The following is a 20,141-nucleotide window of genomic DNA, read 5'->3' on the forward strand; positions in this document are numbered from 1 at the left end:
CCTCCCCGCATTCTAAGTCCTCAGCAAAAATTGGATCAAGCAATATGGATGCTCAGGACAACAATGGCCAGACTATCAGTGCAGGTGAGTCTCAATTGACCTTCTGATCGTCAGCCGAAGCAGCTAACTCACGTGTCACATGTAGATGAGATCGCTCTATATGACCGACAAATTCGTCTCTGGGGAGTCAAGGCCCAAGAGAAGTACGGCATCCTCCCGTGGGCGATTAAGAAAGGAATTAATGGGCTGACATAGCGTTCTCTTACAGATTGCGATCAGCCAATATTCTTCTGATCACATTCAAGGCATTGGCTAACGAGATCGCGAAGAACCTGGTCCTGGCGGGAATTGGGTCGTTGACCATCCTGGACCATGAGGTCGTCTCAGAGATGGACTTGGGAGCGCAATTCTTCGTGTCTCAGGAGCATGTGGGCCAAAATGTGTGGTCTATACCCTTAACCCTCCGCTATGAATATGCTGACAGTCTACGTTAGCGAGCTCAAGCTGCAGCGCCTCAAGTCCGCGCCATGAACCCGAGAGTCCGGGTTCACGTTGACACCGAGAATGTTCGCGTGAAGCCCCCGGAGTTTTTCGCGGGGTTTGACTTGACGATAGCCACCGATCTGGACTTTCCCACCTCTACCACGATCAACGCTGCCTGCCGTATAGCCAATCGTCCTTTCTATGCTGCCGGCCTGCATGGATTCTACGGGTACGCATTCGCCGACTTGATCTCTCATGACTTCGTGATCGAGCGGGAGAAGTCCAATGTCGCATCTCCGCCGCAGGAGACGCCCACGCGAACCATCTTGAACGTCACCACCAAAAGGGAGAACGAGAAGATCATTGAAATGGTGACCAAACGGGAGGTGTACTCCCCTCTGCTCCTCGCAAACACTTCCCCACTACCCGAAGACTTCACCCGCATCCCGCGAAGACGGAAACAAGTTACGCCGCTTCTCACCTGCCTCCGCGCCCTTTGGGAGTTCCAGAAGCTGTCCGGCGGGAACGTGCCGACCTTTTCGCGTCCAGATCTCGAACTCTTCACCAAACTGGCTAACGAGCGTCATCGAGAGCTAAAGCTCGACCTCAGCACGCTCGACGCGGAATTCCTGCGGGGTTTTCTCCAGAACCTCGGCTGCGAGTTGAGCCCCGTCGCGGCCTTCGTGGGTGGCAGCCTGGCGCAAGATGTCATCAACGTCCTCAGCGCGCGGGAGCAGCCCCTGCAGAACATGCTGCTCTTCGACGGGGAGAGGAATGTCGCGCCCATCTATCCGCTGCATCCTATCTTCCCGCCTCAGATCGAGAGCCTGGCCGCGGCCGCACCTGCGATGAACTCGATTCCACTTGACAAGGTGGCCGCGGCTGCGCCTTGATCCAGCGTTCAAAAAAACATATCTCAATCTGTATTTTTCTCACGAAGGAAAGACGACGAAAAAGGGGAGAAAAAAAAAGGATGACTTATCTACGGTACTTTTGTCTTTATCAATGGGAATGGAACGGACGGTATGGATGGAATGGTCTTGCATTTTTGATTCAAAGATAGACATTGCGTGCGGTCCGGAGTTCGATCGATTCAATAACAGGGAAGGCGATTTTCTTTTTTTTTTCTTTTTCTTTTTCTTTTTTTCTTTTCTATCTGGTTGTTTTCGATCGAAACTTTCAACAGGATGAAGATTAACAAAGGCAAAATAATTTCTTTTCGGATTGGATAATTATGCTTATTGCTATCTATCCTATCTCCATCATTCTTTATCATTTACATTCTGAGCAACCGCAAGGCAAGACAAGACAAGACAATGAATGACGAACGAACGAACGAACGCATAGAACGTGGTATACATAGTATACTCATACCCACGCCAACGTCGATCGACGTTGAAGTAGTAATATTATAGTCCAGTCTAGTTCAGGCAGTAATAGGAGTTGTCAAATAAACAAGCCTTACATTACAAATCTCTCTTCGCTTCGCTCGTCTGAGGAAAATAAAGTACTTGGTCCATACATAATCCATGCCAGGGACTTTTGCCCCTGGGGCGTATCATACGTATGTACATGTACATACCTATAGTAGGTATGGTGTGGTATTGGTATGATTTCTATTTATTTATTTTTATCATCTACNTTTCCCAGGACACGGCTCATACATATATTCATTCCTTGCTACCTAATATACTATTATTTACCCCTTAGGGTGTACTCCGTACAGTACCATTTGTATATATGCATATCCTTTGCTAATAATAGCCTACCTACCTAGATAGATATATCTCTTGCTAATATAATATGGGCTAGGTCGATTCGTGTGCTTACGTGTTGCTTTTAAGCCACGTAACAGCAGACAGTGCCAAACGGAAGTTAAGGTCTTTATAATAATAATAATAGAGAAGATATCCCTTTCTCGCTCTCTATCTACTACATGCAGATGAAAGCATAAGCTAGTTATTAATAAAACCCTCCGAGAGAAAACGCCTGTTTTCCGAGCTGCCCAGTCCGAAACGAAACCAATGCGAGTGCGAACCATAGTGACAAGGTTAGGTAGGGTGGAGACTAATATGTATGTATCTATGTACCGGAAGTAATAATTATAATAATGCCCATAACAATAACAGAAATAAGCATATGCTCGAGGCGTCGGAACGGCGGTTGGGTATCTGAAATGATTGTTTGTTCCCTCCCACCCAAGTCTGTGCTTAGTGTGTGGGTAAAAAACTTGGTGATTCGATCGACAAGACAATCAACCTCTGGTTCCAGTTTCTTTCGCAATCAGAGGATTCTCCTCATCCCCGGCATTCTTGCCGTCTGCCTCATTCTCGTCCTCTTCAGAGATGAGTCCTTGCAGCTCAAACGCTTCGGCCTCTTGAATCTGCTGCGCTTCCGAGCGGGTCCGGGCATGGCCATTCGCCAGGCCAGAGAGCCCACCGTTGACATGGGAGAATGACGAAACAGAGGAATGCGAACGATGTGGCTTCGGCCGGGCAGGCCCTGCGGCGCCAGAAGCCGCAGATCGGCGATCACGCGGGTGAACGACGGTCGAATTGGGAAATGCATGAACGGCATAAATGTGGAGGAGGATATTGACCAGAAGGAAGAGAATAAATGCGATACTATACAAGATAAGGACATAGGACACGTGGGTAATACCGGCATCGCTGAGGAGCTTCATCTGCTCCTCTGTTGCGCCCATAAAGAGGAACCCGGAGGCGTAAAGAAGCTGTGACGTTGTTAGCTCACGGTGGAATCCCAAGTCTCCAAGGAAGTACTCACGAATGGCGGCAGATACTGGAAACTGTGCGGATCGGAGCCATCCGGGCTGAGTGTGCTCCGATCTTTCAGAACGAAGGAAATCTCGATGATTCTCGCCGCTCCAGCGGCCATCAAGGTATACCCAAAGCATGTGTGGACCATGGTGCTGAGAGGTATGGTCTGTGGATGCGCCGACATGGCATACCCGGTCAACAGGATGACAATTGCGGGGACGAGGTTGCGCTTGGGACGACCGTTCCTCTTCCGACTCAGCCAGATCCCCAGCAGACCGGCGCACCACCAAACAATGCCCATGGTCGTGTGCTGCAGATCGTTGTGAACCCATGGACCACCCCAGCGATGCTCCGTAAAAGTGTTGACACAGCCCCAGGCGGCGATGATGAGCGAGTCGAAGAATTCCTGGCTCCGGCCGGTACGACGCAGCCAGTACTGACCGACCAGGAGGAGGATGGTTAACAAAATTCCGTAAGCGATAAACGCACTTCCCATGATGAAATGTGCGAGACACTGGCCGAGATGGTCCCCACGACAGAAACCCAGGGCAGTGATGCCACCAAAGAGCATTTGCACCCAGCTGACGACGGGCATCAGCTTGCCCACGACGCCATGACCGATGACGACGAATCGACGGATCTTGCCGTTAATACCCTTGTTGAGATGAAGCTTCAGGTAGACACCCAGCACAACCTGCAGAACCAGCATGAGCATGAGGGAGTTGGCAAATGCAGCGTGAATGTTCTTGGCGAACTGGCGTCCTTTGTGGGCATGTCCGAGGAAGTAGGCCAGCACGGCGACGACGGTACCGACAACCTGGACCGGAACGTGCCAGCGAGAGCGTACGATCTAAATCAGAGGCTTGTTAGCTGATCGTTCAATTTTATTGTCGGAATTGTACGGTGCTTGCTTACCCCCAGAACCATGCCCAAAGGAAAGATCACGCCAAAGGCGATCCCCATCAAGATCATATGGATCCATAGCGTCGAATCCTGAGGCCGGTTGTCAGCAAGGTGCGGAGAGTAGTGTGAGGAAGAATGCGGGACTGACGATGGGTTCTGCGGAAATGGCCTCGCCCTCTGGTACAGCCTCGTGGCCTCCGTGAGCGGAGACCTGGCTAGCCAGCAAGAGGACCAGAGGCAGCAGCCCAAAATTTCGTGTCATCATCTTTGGAGTCCTAAGAGCCGGATCCTGGGAAGGAAGAGAGGTGTGTGAAGAGTTATAACCCCGGGAGGAGGGGTTTGCTCCTGTCGCTCTCGAATCAGTCGCAGAGAAGAGTCAAGACTGGATCAAACACGTAGCCACGGCGGTCATGTTACACGAGCGGTGCACACGAATCGAGCGTGAACCGTTCAACGTGAGATTCGATGCCCCAGGACGTGGTGGGAGAGAGGCGTTGGTGTACGGAGGAGGTACAAGAGTACACCGTGATTAGTTAGGTTCATGATTGGCCCCAGCGATCATCGATTCCGCCGCACCCGGACCAGATAACTAATCGCCATCTTCTTCTTCTTCTCTATTCTAGCAAGGAATATGAGCAGGGAGCCCGCCTGGAAAGGAGATAATAAAAACCAGACTGCATAATAGTACTCCGTAGGTAGGCCTGGGGCATAGAACAGATATTATTTTCCCTTCGAGACCTGAATTACAAGGCTTATGCACCTAATGGAACAGTAATCCTCTCACCGTAAGCGATGCTTGGCGATGCCGCTATGGGCCATTTATGCATGCATCATATTCTTACGCTGGTATATAACCTAGTTCATCCTCACCTGAGCTGCAGACGAGTAAGAGGGCAGATATTATTAAATTGGATTAGATATCACTGTTCAAGTACAGTTATTGTACTGTGCTGTACTGTACTGTACTGTACTGTATTGTATTGTATTGTACAGGAGTGGTTTAAGCCGTTTTGATTGATGAAGCTGTAATTAGACTTCTTCATTGGATCTAATATCCACTGTGATTTGATGACAGTGTTCTTATTTTAATGTGTCTCATCTTCCATAAAATCAGCATCACTATTTACTCGTGCTTGCGGTACAACATCGACTTGTGAAGTAGGTACAGTACTTACGGTATTGTTTACCCATTACAGTTCCGATGTACTGATACATATACCACAGTTCCTCCATACTACTACAGCATATACACGAAGTGATTAACACCAACATCAAATCATCATCACTCTCACCTGAATCGTCAAAAAGAATCCCAAAAGAAAAAGCCATCTATCATAAAACCGAACTCACATTTTAGCTACCAAGACATGCCTCCTCCATCATCACCAAGCGGAGTCACCACCAACAACAATGCCACCTCTGTCGAAGCTAGAGGTGGAGAGAAGAAAGAGACAGAAAAAGAGAATAATCTCTCCCTATCACTGTCACCAGAGCAGGTAACCCAACGAGAGAAGAAAATTGTCCGTTATACCCGCAATCAATCAATCAGTTAATCACCTAAATCAGCATTTCCCCTACCCACCCACTATTAACTCATCTATCTATCTATCTATCACATGATGATCGATGGAACGAAACCCCGAACTGACTTGAGCTGACAAGAAGTCCTACTAACTATTATGTGTGATACATGTAGTCCTCCCTCCGCACCTCCATCGCCAAACTCGAATCCCAAATCGCAGCGACAGAGACACAATTAGCAGAGACGAGGGCGAAACTGAAGTAAGTTTGACAAACCCAAGCAAACCAAAAAAATGAATCTATAATATTTGAGCTCTTACTGAGGGTTTTATCTAGATCCCCCAACGACGCCACCAAGACAGTCCAAAAACACATTCGCCTCCTCCACTCGTACAATGAGATTAGGGATATTGGGCAGGGTCTGTTGGGGTTGATTGCTGATGCGCGTGGGGTGCGGCATGTTGATGTGCAGAGGGAGTTTGGGGTTGGTGTTGAGGATTGATTTGATGAATCAGATCAGATTGAACGGAAAGAACGAAAGAAGGAGGTTTCCGGAGTGGTTCAGTCCAGTCTAGCTTCTCTCTCTCTCGATCATGGTTCTCGGTCTTGTTAGGTACTGTTTGATGTCTTCAGTTGCGGTGCTGTTTTGTACTGTACGAAATGTGCTGGGTCTAGGGTTGGCGTTTAAGACCGGAATAAATTGATTTCTAATTTTCCTTGTTTTTTTTTAGCCATTAAGCAGCCAGAAATGCTATTGTTTGTTTCTGTCTATTATCCACTATTATTAGGACTTAAAAACACGATGCCCCAGCTTTATGTAGAGAGAGTTGAAAAATACACAGTGGTAATAAGATAGGAAGGGGAAACGCAAACTGGGGAAGCGGAGAGTCACCATCTACAGAATGCCAGGGGTGAGATGAGACTGCCAAGGAGGTGAGTGAAAGATATATGTACAACAAAGGCAACTAGATGCCAGCAGAAGGAGTCGAGTGTAAGAATTATCTATTACAGATAAAAGCCAGACAGGATATTATGACGGGATAGGAGATTGCAGGACATCTGACAGACATCGCTGCATAAATCTCAGGGAAAGATGGGAGAGGATGGCTGTACATAAAAATAGCACGCTGCACAGTACACCGGGTAAATGTCTATTGAGTCTTTCCGAGACTCTGCAAGTTCACCAATTCGTAGTAGCGACCCTTGTTCCGGATCAGCTCGCTGTGCGTTCCACTCTCGACGATCCGGCCTTGGTCGAACACGTAGATGATATCGGCGTTCTGGATCGTGCTGAGACGGTGAGCTACCGCAATGGTCGTGCGTCCCCGGGCAGCAGCATCCAGCGCAGCCTGAACCACCTTCTCCGACTCCGAGTCAAGCGCCGAAGTAGCTTCGTCGAGAAGTAAAATCTTGGGATCCCGAAGGAGAGCGCGGGCAATGGCCACACGTTGCTTTTGTCCGCCGGACAACATCCCTCCTTTGCTGCCAACCATGGTGTCGAAGCCCTCCCTATGCACATGTCAGTATTCAAACAGAAAGTTCGACCGGTGTAAGACTTCAGACTTACGGAAGTGACATGATAAAATCATAGATGTTGGCATCTTTGCACGCTTTGATGATGGCCTCTTCAGGCACGTCAGACTGGTTGCTCCCCAGGAGGATGTTCTCCCGGATGGTGCCCTGGTACAGCGTAGGTTCCTGGCTGACGAGGGCCAAGAAGCTCCGGTAAGAGTTGACATTCAACCGCGAGATATCCTTGCCGTCCACATAGACACCACCCGACAGTGGGTCGTAGAATCGCTCTAGGAGGGCAATCGTGGTACTCTTCCCGCATCCACTGGCACCGACGAGGGCAACGTACTGGCCCGGCTTGACTGTCAGGCTCAGGCCACGGAGGACCGGTTGCTCCGGACGAGTTGGGTATCGGAAGTGCACGTCCCGGAACTCAATAGTCCCCTCCACGTTGTCAACCTGCTCTCCGTCTGGAGACCAGACATCAATGGCTGGCTTGCGATCAAACAGTTTCTTGAATTCGGCCGCTGCATTCTTCGCCTTGCCCATGTCGGGAGCGAAAGAGAAAACAGTCCCTGCCGACTGCGCTCCAAAGATGACTTCACTGAAGCAAACAAAAAATTGGAACATCGTATACTCGTGGTGCCCGAGCAGGGTTCCGCCGTACCAGAAGCCAAGAGCCATGCAGAAGAATGACATACCCTGAGAAGCAGCGTACAACAGAGACGATTTTAAGACTGAGATCAGACTGGCCTTCGCCTGCCTTTGGAGTTGAGCGCGGTAGGTAGCCAAGACATCCTCCTCCCGAGTCAGGGACGCAACGGTGCGGATGGCCGAGGTAGCCTCGCAGGCATAGCTAGCAGACGACTCGTATGCCTTCTTGGCTCTTGCCTGGAATTGGGCGAGCATCCAAAACCGGTAAAAGCCACACAGCAGGAGCACTGGCACCACAGAGATACAGACAAGGGCGAGTTTCCATCCAATAACAAGAGCTACCACCAAGGCAGACGTGAGAGTGGTTGAGACCATCAGGATTGTTCCCAAAGTCACTCCACTGATGCCGGACAGGTGTTTCGTCTCGGTCGAGAGGAAGGAAGTCAGAGCACCCGTGCTATTCTCTTCCTTGTCAAAGAAAGAGATGTCCTGACGCAGCATCGCCCGGAAGGCCTGGCTCCTCGCCCGACGGATCAGCTTTTCCGAGCTGAATGCAAAGGCTGTACCCTGGGTGCCAAAGAGTAAAAACTGAGCGATTCCAAGGACGAGAAACATAAGAGACCAAAAGTTGGCGTCATGTCTCAGTTTTCCGTACTCGCTAGGAGGCAGAGAAAGTGTGGTGATGGCTTTGGAGAATAAAACGGCCTGCGTTGGCTGACCACCACCTGCCAACATCGAGAACACCAGACCAATAAGCATAAACAGAAGCTCAGGCCGATTGAACGAGGCGATAAACTTAATCAACGTCCACAGGGAATAACGTTGGTCAGTCTCTGGACCCCTCTTGGAGAGAATGACGCTGGAAAGGGATTTCTTCGTGTTGATCCTTTCGAGTGCTTCCGGGGCCTTCTCATCCACTGCGCCATCACTCTTAGCGGTCGCAGCTCGAACGACGGGCTCTCCTGGAAGACCGCTTTCCGCTTCATTTTCCTCCTCGACTTCCATAGCTTGAGCGTCTTTCGCCTCGTTGATGCGCTGCGCCTCGACTAGTTTGAAGTAGGCGCCGTTGCGATCCAACAGTTCATCGTGTGTTCCTTGCTCGGCGACCTTGCCGCCAACCAGAACAACAATATTGTGCGCATTCTTGATGGTCGACAGCCGATGGGCAATGACAATGGTTGTTCGACCCTCCGCTGCTTTGTCAAGGGCGGCCTGGACGACACCCTCAGACTTGGTATCCAACGCGGATGTGGCTTCATCGAGGAGGAGAATCTTGGGATCGCTCACGACGGCACGAGCGATAGCAATACGCTGTTTCTGACCACCAGACAGCAAGAAGCCTCGTTCACCGACATTAGTCTCATACCCTTCAGGCAAAGCCGTGATGAAGTCGTGGGCATTGGCCATTTTTGCTGCGTCCTCAATGCGCTGTCGAATCTTGTCCTCGGGCTCATTCTCGAACCGGGAGCCGATCAGACCGAATTTGATGTTCTCATAGATGGTAGTCGCAAACAGAATGGGCTCTTGACTAACAAGCGAGATCTGTTGTCGCAGCCATCGGAGATTCAGCGTCTGGATATCATGTCCATCCAGAAGAACCGTGCCTCGGACGGGATTGTAGAAACGCTCGACCAGCCCGATGATGGTGCTTTTTCCCGATCCTGAAGGACCGACTAGAGCGGTGGTCTTGCCAGCGGGGATGAACAGGCTCACATCGTCCATGACAGCAACCTCTGGACGTGACGGATAGATGTGCTTGATGTTTCGCAGTTCGATGGTGCCCTCAACATGCTCCAGAGTCTTACCGTCGTTGGATGTCGGATCCAGAGGAGAATCACGATCGATTGTGCTATAAATCTTGTTCGCAGCCGCAACAGCGCTGACAAAGGCCTGGCCATGTGGCGACACATTTCCTAAACTGAATGAGCCGATGAGGATCGACATCAGAATCGTCAAGATCTGTCCTACGCCGACATCTCTATCGACAAGGAACCGGGAGCCCATCCAGAACCCGAGGCCATAGTTGAGGTACATGATTCCGAACATGGCGCCCACCATCACCGCGAGAATGGTCTGCAGTCTCACACCCCATTTCTCTGCTTCTTTCAAGTGATGCTCATATTTCTGAGCGAGCCTATCTTGGGTTCCAAATGCTGTGGCCGTCCTGATCGAACTGAGGACCTCTTCTGCCACACTCCCTCCAGCACCGTAGCTTTCGAGGGACTGCTTACTGAACCTGACGATGAACCTCGAACCCCCACCCATGACCATAACCAGGCAAACAATGGTCGAAGTGCAAATGAGGGCGAGTTTCCAATATTTGACATAGGCAATGACGAATGCTGTGATGAAGGTTGCGATTGCCGTCAATGTGAGTCCGACCTTTTCAGAAATACCATCTTGGATGAGATTTGTGTCGGCAGTAATGCGGGTGGTAATTTCGCCGGCACCGAGGTTGTCAAAGTAGGCGATGTTCTGCCTCAAGATGGCCTGCAGGTACTTCTCACGGATCTTTTGCGCGATATGTTCGCCCGTGTAGATAAAGCCCACAGTGGCAATGTAGATGGTGCCAAATTCAGCGATTCCGATATACACAAAATAGAGAACGTACTTGGTGAGTTGGTGATAGAAGTCGTCATACGAAATGGTATTGAGGACGATCCCTTGAAACGCGGTAGTCAACTGGCCGAAAAGGATCTGTACATGGACGTCAGCATCGAAAGCAAGTCTCCTAACTGGAGAGAGATGTCTGTACTTACTGTGAACAACGGCAAAGCAGCACCTCCAGCGATGGCACAGATGGCGCTGATAAAGATGATGATCCAGTCCCATGTGTCTGCATAGCGATAGAGACTGAAGAAGGTCACTTTCACAGGGGGAGAGTCGAGCTGTGTTTTCAATATCTGCTTCTCTTCCTCTGGAAGATGCGCAAACGCTGCATCCTGGTCGGTGGCATCTTGCTGGGTCTGTTTCTCCTTTGCGCCTCCGGACGTGGCCGTTGAGCCTGAGATGGAGATCTGCTCACGATGCTTCTCGGGTTCAGTAACAGCTACTGGGGTAGAAGTGTCCAGTTCCGATGCCTGTGCTGGAGGAGGATCTCCACCGCTGGGGGTATCCATGGCGGTGATTGAATTGAAGTCGGGAAACAGCTGCGGCCGTCGTCAAACTCGCAGGTAGTGAGCTTCACGATTCCTAAAAGGGAGATGAAATAGCCATGTAGAAGATGGGCGACAGGTCAAGATCTTTGCCAAGTAAAAATATTCTGATAGTGGCCAAGGTCCTGGCAATTCCAGGAAATGAGTGTTTCCGTAACTATCTATACAGGAGGATTGTCACACAGACGCGACAAACAAGGTGCAGGGGAGAATGGAGGCAACGACAGAAACAGTGTACGGAGTAGATATAGCAAGGACGTGCCTCTTTTGAAATCTCACGGGGATCTAGATTATTTTATTTAGTTAGATAGCTAGCATTATTAGTTTCATCGTTGCCTTGCGCCAGGTCCCCGCTCCACGATGACCGACGTATGCACATATGGCGTATGCTGGAAGTTAAGAGCAGTCTAACTCAGTTAAGTAGGGAGTCTGGCTAGGGGCTGACGACTTGGTAAACTTTGGAACCTCGGCGTACTGAATTAGGAGAATTGATTGGGATATTCAAGCTCCGACTGGTTGTTGCATTAGCAGTGGTCCGGAGCTCGTTGCAGCCGAGCGTTTTATGCACTGAATTAATTCGATTCTCTGGGAGTCATGTTTTAAGCCCAGACCAACGTTGACCTTCCATTGCCTTCTGTGGAAACGAGTACGGAGGACTTAGCATGTCAACCATGGTCATGACAACGTGCCTGCTAAACGAATACGAGCCGCAGAGCATGGTTTCATGGTTTCACGGGGGTCACCATTATTGGTACTCCATAGTATACTGACTGCACAGGTGCCACTGCCATGCAAGCTAGCGGGAAGGTTCTCGTTCCTCTCGTTTAATAGTGCGTTCCCGTCGTTTGCGGCTGGGCCCGGTTGTTTCTGATCCCGGTGGCTACTGCGCCGTACTGAATAATACTGAGTCTAAATTACTGCTATCTAACAGGATCGGAGGAGTATACTCCGACTCCGAAGTCGTGTATGGAGTATTATTCTAGCTGCATTTCCCAACCCTTTGTCGAATCGTCACATCGGCGGGATTATGGCCCGTGGCCCCGACTGCAGGATAGTCTCCGATTGGGACAAGAATATAGTTCCTGCGAAGTGTCAAGAAGCATGTCGTATCACCCAACTCGAAAAAAAAAAGAAAAGAAAAATCGCATTGTATTCACTCTAGACTCAATACTCTTAACTGTTCAAATCATCAATACATCTCCAGGATCTTAGGTGATACCTTTTCGAGATGTCATAAGACGTCATGCATGCCTAATTGAGTATGCTGTGCGATGATCTATAGATCATAATTATTAAGCAAGGAAGTTGATAGGCGCCGTGTGGAGGTGTGACAGTCATGATAGTGGAAGACTATTGTAATCATCTATCAGCGGTATCACCTCTTATCTTAGCAGTGTAAATACAGTAGTGCATCAGAGCAACAGAGGTCTCAGAAAATTAACCGGGATGCAGAGATCACCGGATGAAGTCATGCTGAAAGGTCCCCTTGAGAAGTTGAGTCATGATGAGTCATGTTGTAATCCCTCAAAATTTCCCATCCCTGTATCATTGTATAAGCCGAGGGTAAGTTGTCGTGCTACAATTCGTCAGCACAGCATCATGCATAGGCTGGCAAGAATGGCAACAGCCAGAAGTTGAACAGCATTTTGATGTTATTATCATTAACCAACACAATGTCTGTACAGTATACCCCTGACGTATTAAATGGTCTACCTGCTTTTTGCTGTTTCGTTATCTGGCTAGGTAGTAGGTATTTACGACTGGTCGTACGCTCTTTGCGTGCATCGACGAAACCATAGGATATCAATCAATGTAGAAAATGCGCAAAGATCTAGCTTTCTACCTCAACGTACTTGTCTCCTTGTCAATCATTCTGAACCTGCGAGTCTTCGGTGAGCTGGTAATTAAATTAGATGGAACTGCGATTGACTGGATAAATTCCCCCAAAACACCGACAGGAGTCGACGGAATATTAATCGACCAAAATAAGCATCTGCACAACACGCATTCCAAGTTCAAGTAGATCCCTCACTTTTTTTGAATTTCGTTTTGGCAACCCTGCCTTCTTGGACAGGTCGATGCAAATGCGGAGCTAACCGGCAGTCACATGACCGCGGGTCAAGCGAAAAACGCTAAGCCCTACCCACACAAAAATCACCACCCCAAAAGCGTGGACTTTTAGTCGACGACACTCGACAATATCACCGCTGTCAGTCCGTATCCGTATCCCCGAGCTCGCCATCACGACAAGCCATCAAGATGCCGGTAAGTCATGATTTTCTCTGACGAGGGGATTTTTGTTGAATCGGGTTTATGTATACACAAGAACATAACTGACCTATCTTGTTTCTGAACAGAGCCACAAGTCCTTCCGCATCAAGCAGAAGCTTGCCAAAGCGCAGAAGCAGAACCGTCCTATCCCTCAGTGGATTCGTCTCAGGACTGGTAACACCATCAGGTAAAGCATTCCTTCTCCGCGTCGATCCCGAGTCGAATCAGGCCTCTTGGGTTTACGGATGGAAAAACGAAAAAAAAATCTGGATGATGTTCCGATAGGATGACGAGATCGCCTTGACGTTTCTTCGAGAGGGACTGAAATGCTGACGATGGACAAATTGCAGATACAACGCCAAGAGGAGGCACTGGCGCAAGACCCGTCTCGGCCTGTAAATTCGACACATACCTCACCTCTTCTCTTCTCCATCTACCGGCTCCTTCGCCCTTTCCTCCGATGGCTTAGTATTTTCGCTTTCCTCTCTGCGGTATCAACCCTCGCCATTGTATGCGAAATGAGATGAGCTTCTTGCTTTCCCTCCGACGACTGGCGCTATCTCCTTGACAACTTGCTCGTCTTCAACCGAATAGAGTCTATATTGCCCGAAATTTCGACTGGACGCTCTGCAAATCACTGTCTGCCAAATTGACGAGGGCTGGTACGAAAAAATGATGACGAAGGATAGCACAAGGTTGTGATGGGTGGAGGAGGCATCAATTGATAATCAACTCGGTTAAAGAAAAAAGAGGGACTACTGAAATGATTCTCGACATGTTTATTATTATTATTAGGTCGTGGATCAAAGGAAGACAAAGACATGAATACGCGCGGAGAGCCTTATCTGAAGATTTCGTTCGAAATCTTTTCATAGTTGGGAAAACAAAAAAAAGATCTTTGCTTAGAGCCTGTGGGAGAGAACGGAGGAGCTGGAAAGAAGAGAGACAGAGAGAGCTTGTCGAATTGAACGTCGTTTCTGTCTTGCCATTAATGAATCTCTTTTTCCCTTTGTTGTGTTTCTTTTTGACATGATTTCCCAAGCCGCCCCGCCAATAGACAGTGGGATAGGTGACTATTTACTGAACGGAATGAAAAGTCTCGAAAATAAATGAAATCGGAAAAAAGAATTAGTGTAAATAACTGACTTGTGACGTCCTAAATACGTACCTAGATAAGATCTGTTCGATAGATAGATAACTCACTCTTCCAAGTTACCCAGACTACTACTACTACTCTTCTGGAATGATATCTTTTATCGTAGATTATAGTCTCCCCTTTTGGACCGGATTCCTAGATATCAGCACCAGCTAGCAACTTTACACTACATCTATTTCAGAAGCAGGACCCAACTATCTGAAATCGGACGCAAGTTACACCCTTAGCGAAAGGAACAAAGAAAAGAGCCGGACCCTTGGAGTTATTGATATGATAAGTGATGGAGGTATGCACCAAACAAACGCCATAATAAAGTGGGGAAAAACCAGCAAGCAAAAAAGAAAGACGTTAAAAAGTTCCGTTCCCGGGCACCTTGTCATCAACACATCGTATGCCTTAGCCTTTAGTTCCTGACCACCGTGCAGCTGTCGAAGCCTCAGGTACGTGAGGAACAAGGCAGTCAAGTAGACATCGTAACATTGGATCCCAGAGAAGACACTAGCGACTAGATAAATAAGTCAGTATGCAAAACGTTTTAACAAGAGTGAAAGACAGTGCAAACGTACTCCTCAGCCCACTCGTTCTCCCGGCGGATCTGATCCTCCTCCTCCGGGGTGAAGTCATTTTGAATGTTGAAAGTCTTGCGGATCTCCTCAGGAGACTTGCCCTTGATCATGTTGGCGACCGTCTTGCAGCCAACATCAAGCAGAGCCTTGATATCGAGGTAGTTGGCAGCCTGCCGGTTGTCAGCTGGAAACTCAACGGAATACGGGGAATATATCCTAACATACCAGGATGATCTCGAACAGCATCTCCTGGTCCACCTGCATGAATTTCTGGTCCCACTCATCAATGTCGGTGGTCTTGCGACGGGAGTCGTCATCGTCGCCGGCGCTCGGGGGGTCATTCTTGTGGTGAGTACACCACTCGATGACCTTCTTCAGAACGGCCTCGTTGACCTGTCAAATACAAAAATTGTCAGTTATTACTGCCGACGTAGAAAAACAGTGTGGATGATGATAAGATACTAACATTTGGAAGCGGGATCGGCTCATCAGTTGTACCCAGATCCTCCAGCATGTTCTTGATCAGGATAGAACGTTCAGCAACTTCACGTTCTGTACAGGAGGTTAGCATCCAGTCATGAACAATGTAAGCTAGTCCAACACGAAACAGCCGACAGAGCACCTACCCACTGTAATATCGACCCCGTCCGAGCTTTGGAGAGTGATGGTATTGGGAGTAGCCATTTTTTATAATGACTAGATGGGTTGTCTCGTGTTAGATGAGTTCTTTTGAACAAAATCTATCAGTCCTCTGCAAAACACCGTGTGTCAGCAGTTCTGTTCTTTCAGCTGAGGCTGTGGTGAACAAACTTTGCAGAGTAGGCAGTGGCAGAGTCGAGAAGCGAACGGAAGGGAGGATTTCTATGTAACAGAGGATGAGGGAGGACAAAGAATCAAAAGCGCCGGAAGGTGCCTACTGCCTAGCTAGGGCCGTGAATAATGCGGAGGCTGAAGTCAGTTGCAATGAGTCGTAGTGTCGGCGATGATGGCAAGTCACTGCGGGCCGGGGACAGAGCCAGCAGCCCCGCGCGACCGCCCAAGGAACAGCCGCAGCCCCAAGCGCCTCGACCACTCTGGGCAGACAAAGGACCTTGCTGGAAATAGCAGGCAGGCAGGATTCTATGTCTCCTCTCGCATACAATAACCTTGGAAGCTCAGCAATCGCCCATTGAAATGATCCTCTCACTCAACTTTGTTCCATCCCCAGTCATTTTTTGGAAGAGGAAGAGAAAGACACGTCGCATCCACTTATGCTAAGCCATTGGATTCGCCATGGATGGCAACCACTTCTATCATTTGTAATACAGTGATTCTCGACCAGGTCAAGACCAGAGGGGTCTGAGCAGTATATGAATTAGACTGCAACACACGCCCTTCTTTACTTTGTTGGCAGTGGACCAGCATTTTTGATTGATATAATTTCAGCAATGGAGCTTACTGATTCCAATGTTCTGAAGTGACTTTCAAGCAGAGACTGTCGAGTCTGAGTGGTCAGTCATATTTCTCGTTGTTATCCAAAGTACATGTCATGAAAATGGTGCCCACAACAAAGACAGTTCTAGAGTCATTTATCACTTCTAACAATAGAACACTTTGATAGCACCATGGTCGCGGTCCAGGAAATACTACGAACCAGATATCCACGTTCTCCAGTCTCGCGCATACCGGCGATTGAAGGAGCATGGGTTGACGGTGGCCAAGGATGACCCGGAAAGAGTGTGCTCGATTGATTTTGACAGAGCTCAGACGTACAAGGATCGATTGACCGAGAGAGAAAGAGAGTTTATCGAATGCGAAGATAGTATTGTGCTTCGATTGAAGGAACAATGGTGAGATTCCGATTTGTGGCATGCCATATGCTTCAGAGGCCTTGATTGCTGATGGCTTGCCACAAAAGCAAGCAGACTTATATCTACTCCTGTACATGACTTAGACGATGACGACCTCGACCATGCTACCCATATTCCACACTTAGTCTACAGTGAGAGAGCTGCGAAGACATCCCAGTTTGAGGACCAAGTTACAGCGCTTCGACGCGCGCCACAATTTGCTTGCCTGGTTGTTTACCAAGCTAGATCTTGCCATGATACTTCAGAGGCCTGTGCTTCGGAAGTTCCTGGTGTTACACATATGCTTGACCAAGTGGTCGCTGACACTGAGGTTGTCAATCTGACTCGGAGATAGGTTTTGGAGATATTAGCATTCCAAGCTATATCAGTGTCAGCGGCAGAAGTATTATGAATCCTGGATTGCAGCACACAGGGATATGCTTTGCTCCAACCGATACGATCGGAGATAATTAGGCACCAAAGAGTTTCCAAAGGGGTTCGAGAAGCACCCCACTCGTTTCTCTTTTCTCGAAAAAATACGAGTGGGTCTGCAGCAAAAGATACAGATAAGCAGGCTGCAGACTGGACAACTGCTAAAATCGTAGTCAGACAATAATACCTCAGGCTACCTAATACCTAGATACTGCCTTACACAATAGTATAAGGAATAGCAAGGAATACGACAAGGGTGAAGGGAAGAATATGGCGAGAACTGTAACTAGGACTAGAATGGTAAAAAATTAATATGCTTAAGGAGTTATAATAAGCAAAGTAGGAAGACCCCTAAAGAGGGGATATAGTGTAGGTGTTGGGCTTTGGCCCCTGACATAACATCGTATCTCCAGTGCACGGAGACAAGCTATGTCCGACAGTTCGAGCCATCGCTTCATAGTTCCCACCACAGGGGACTGATGTGCAGTAGTAATTACTGGAGAGCAACCTCTGATTTGCGATTGCCATCTCCTGTCCGGCAAAACGAAGCCGATGCAGGCAGGGTGGATCCTTTCCCGACGTCATGGTCAGAGGGGAATAACTTCTTACTGACGCGTCCTGACTCCTGACAAGAAATCGCGCCCTGATTAGGCAGTCTGCACTAACTTATCGTCCAGGGCCTCCCGCGCAGCACAGTCATTTATTTTATCCTGCTTAGTTATATACCCCGAGACAACCTCGTCGCAAAATGTTTCAAGTATCCACGGATCCCTTTCAAGAGTCCCCCGCAGTCGCTGCAGCATGTGTCTGTTGAGCTCACCGTGCTGCGCGCCAACAATCTAAGCCATGTGGAGACGAACCTATTTGGTTCTCCTGCTGGTTCGGATCTATTTCGCCCTCTCCCCGAGCTATCTCCATCCTGATGAGCACTTTCAGGGTCCGGAGGTATTTGCAGGTACGTTCGAAACGTGTGCGCTCGATGCGACCGCCGCAACGTTCCAGAACAGCCTTCCTGCATGATCCGAGTTGGCTGGATCTGCGGAGGACAGTGCAACCAGGTGGTGCTTTTGCAGCTGATGCGACGTTCCAGGGCGCATATACTCCTATCCATCGCAGCTGACGTGGGAATTCACTTCCACGAATCCCATCCGCAGCGTCTTCCCACTATGGCCCGTCTACGGCTTGCCGATGGGCCTCATGAGATGGTTTTACAATGAGACGGGAATTGGAAGCCCTCCCTCAGAACTAGTTTACTATGTACTGCGTGGGGGCATGTTTGTGCTGAGCTTTGTGCTCGAGGACTGGGCGATCTACGAGCTGGTATCAACGCCGCGGTATCGTGTCCCAACGGTGGTTTTGGTGGCCTCTTCCTATGTCACATGGACATATCAGACGCACACCTTCTCCAACTCGTTGGAGACGGTCTTGGTGGCCTGGGGACTAGTGTTGATCCAGCGCATTATTGACAACAAGGTTCGAAAGAAACTGCGTACTCTGAAGCGACACCTGCTGATATTTGTGCAGAAGCGTTCCGCCTTTTTCTCATGTGCTGTGCTGTCGGTTGTGGCAGTCATTGGCGTTTTCAACCGCATAACATTCCCTGCTTTTCTCTTGATACCTGGCCTACAATTGCTTCCGCATTTTGCTCGCAAGTAAGGATCCAAGTGGTTCTTTCGATCTGCTTTCCAACTAACGGTCGGGCTACAGGCCATTCGCCCTCGTTTGTTTTGTCGGATTCGGATCGTTCTTCACATTGATTGCTATCCTTACAGACACCGTCTTCTATCGTTCCTCCTCATTCTCCTTCCTCGATACGATTCGTAATCCTGTAATAACACCTCTCAACAACCTCCTCTACAACACCAATACCGCCAATCTGGCCACTCATGGCCTGCATCCTCGCTATCAGCATTTCCTGGTGAATCTGCCACAGCTGCTAGGCCCTGCGTTCGTGATACTCATACTATCGCTATTTACTCGGTCGGGGGCTCTTGCTCGTCTGAACAACAAGCGTGCGGTATCTGCCATCTCCGGCACAATGATCCTGTCAATCTTTCCCCATCAAGAGCCTCGTTTCTTGATCCCGTGCGTGCCTTTGCTGCTGACCTGCATTCGACCGTTCAAGTCGCGGCTTTTGCTGGTAACTTGGATTGCTTTCAATGCTGCCCTGGGATTTCTCATGGGCGTTTATCACCAAGGAGGGGTTGTCCCAACTCAACTTGAGATACCAGCCATTGTGTCGGCGAGCTTGGCCACCAAACAAGATGGCCGGTTAGGGACTGCCACGGTCTTCTGGTGGAAGACGTATTCGCCGCCGCTCTGGCTGCTTGGTGACAACAGCAGTTCCCCTGTGGAGATCAAGACCCGCGATCTGATGGGGATTCCCGGGATGGAAATGATTCATGAGCTGGATACGGCCGTTCCCAAGTGCCCAAAAGACAGCGAAGCTGGCTCCAAGCCTGTGGCAGCTGACGATTCCCGGGCCACCAACACGGTTTTCCTCGTGGCGCCCCGTTCTGCCACTTTCCTAGACGTCTACTCTCGACCGTCGTCGTCTGATGTTGGCCCTCCCCTTCGGTTGCATGAGCTGTGGACCTACCGGAAGCATCTGAACCTCGACGATCTCGATTTTGGGGAAGATGGCATCCTCCCGACCCTGAAACGGGTTATTGGAAGGCGGGGGTTGACTGTATGGGCTGTGGAACGAGTTGGCTGCGAGTGATGTAATTCACTCAGTGCGTCTTATTTCCTTTTCTTTCTATTTCTTCTCTCTCTCCTTTTTTTTGGATAGTTTTTTTTTTTTTTTTTTTGGGTTTGGTTTGGNGTTCGAGTATGCTCGACCAGGCTGGGTTAGGCTGGACTCGTGGTCGTGTGGTATGATA

The 20,141-nt window shown here is 49.1% G+C and overlaps 7 protein-coding genes across 7 annotated transcripts; 4 read left to right on the forward strand and 3 right to left on the reverse strand.

Annotated features, from left to right (window-relative positions):
* Nucleotides 1-44: 44 nt before the first annotated feature.
* Nucleotides 45-1,376, forward strand: VTN77DRAFT_856 (uncharacterized protein; the record flags this gene model as incomplete). Its single annotated transcript, XM_069425070.1, has 4 exons — nt 45-84; nt 146-203; nt 269-440; nt 495-1,376. 4 exons carry the CDS (start codon nt 45-47, stop codon nt 1,374-1,376), a joined length of 1,152 nt encoding a protein of 383 aa, XP_069280337.1.
* Nucleotides 1,377-2,737: 1,361 nt separating this feature from the next.
* On the reverse strand, nt 2,738-4,428 carry VTN77DRAFT_857 (uncharacterized protein; the record flags this gene model as incomplete). The annotated part of the gene is made up of 4 exons (XM_069425081.1): nt 2,738-3,214; nt 3,268-4,110; nt 4,176-4,253; nt 4,312-4,428. The coding sequence occupies 4 exons, from the start codon at nt 4,426-4,428 to the stop codon at nt 2,738-2,740; spliced, it is 1,515 nt and encodes a 504-aa protein (XP_069280338.1).
* A 1,102-nt stretch (nt 4,429-5,530) lies between these two features.
* VTN77DRAFT_858 (uncharacterized protein) lies at nt 5,531-6,186 on the forward strand (the record flags this gene model as incomplete). The annotated part of the gene is made up of 3 exons (XM_069425092.1): nt 5,531-5,683; nt 5,860-5,945; nt 6,021-6,186. The coding sequence occupies 3 exons, from the start codon at nt 5,531-5,533 to the stop codon at nt 6,184-6,186; spliced, it is 405 nt and encodes a 134-aa protein (XP_069280339.1).
* A 649-nt stretch (nt 6,187-6,835) lies between these two features.
* On the reverse strand, nt 6,836-10,969 carry VTN77DRAFT_859 (uncharacterized protein; the record flags this gene model as incomplete). Its single annotated transcript, XM_069425103.1, has 3 exons — nt 6,836-7,193; nt 7,252-10,547; nt 10,610-10,969. 3 exons carry the CDS (start codon nt 10,967-10,969, stop codon nt 6,836-6,838), a joined length of 4,014 nt encoding a protein of 1,337 aa, XP_069280340.1.
* A 2,295-nt stretch (nt 10,970-13,264) lies between these two features.
* Nucleotides 13,265-13,675, forward strand: VTN77DRAFT_860 (60S ribosomal protein eL39; the record flags this gene model as incomplete). The annotated part of the gene is made up of 3 exons (XM_069425115.1): nt 13,265-13,270; nt 13,363-13,463; nt 13,627-13,675. The coding sequence occupies 3 exons, from the start codon at nt 13,265-13,267 to the stop codon at nt 13,673-13,675; spliced, it is 156 nt and encodes a 51-aa protein (XP_069280341.1).
* Nucleotides 13,676-14,930: 1,255 nt separating this feature from the next.
* On the reverse strand, nt 14,931-15,682 carry VTN77DRAFT_861 (uncharacterized protein; the record flags this gene model as incomplete). The annotated part of the gene is made up of 5 exons (XM_069425126.1): nt 14,931-14,937; nt 14,999-15,168; nt 15,224-15,391; nt 15,465-15,550; nt 15,625-15,682. The coding sequence occupies 5 exons, from the start codon at nt 15,680-15,682 to the stop codon at nt 14,931-14,933; spliced, it is 489 nt and encodes a 162-aa protein (XP_069280342.1).
* A 2,423-nt stretch (nt 15,683-18,105) lies between these two features.
* On the forward strand, nt 18,106-19,981 carry VTN77DRAFT_862 (uncharacterized protein; the record flags this gene model as incomplete). Its single annotated transcript, XM_069425137.1, has 4 exons — nt 18,106-18,214; nt 18,350-18,732; nt 18,784-18,911; nt 18,967-19,981. The coding sequence occupies 4 exons, from the start codon at nt 18,106-18,108 to the stop codon at nt 19,979-19,981; spliced, it is 1,635 nt and encodes a 544-aa protein (XP_069280343.1).
* Between the last annotated feature and the right edge of the window lie 160 nt (nt 19,982-20,141).

The sequence above is a fragment of the Rasamsonia byssochlamydoides genome, assembly GCF_041956645.1.
Source record: "Rasamsonia byssochlamydoides strain NRRL 3658 unplaced genomic scaffold VTN77scaffold_11, whole genome shotgun sequence".
NCBI lineage: Eukaryota > Fungi > Ascomycota > Eurotiomycetes > Eurotiales > Trichocomaceae > Rasamsonia > Rasamsonia byssochlamydoides.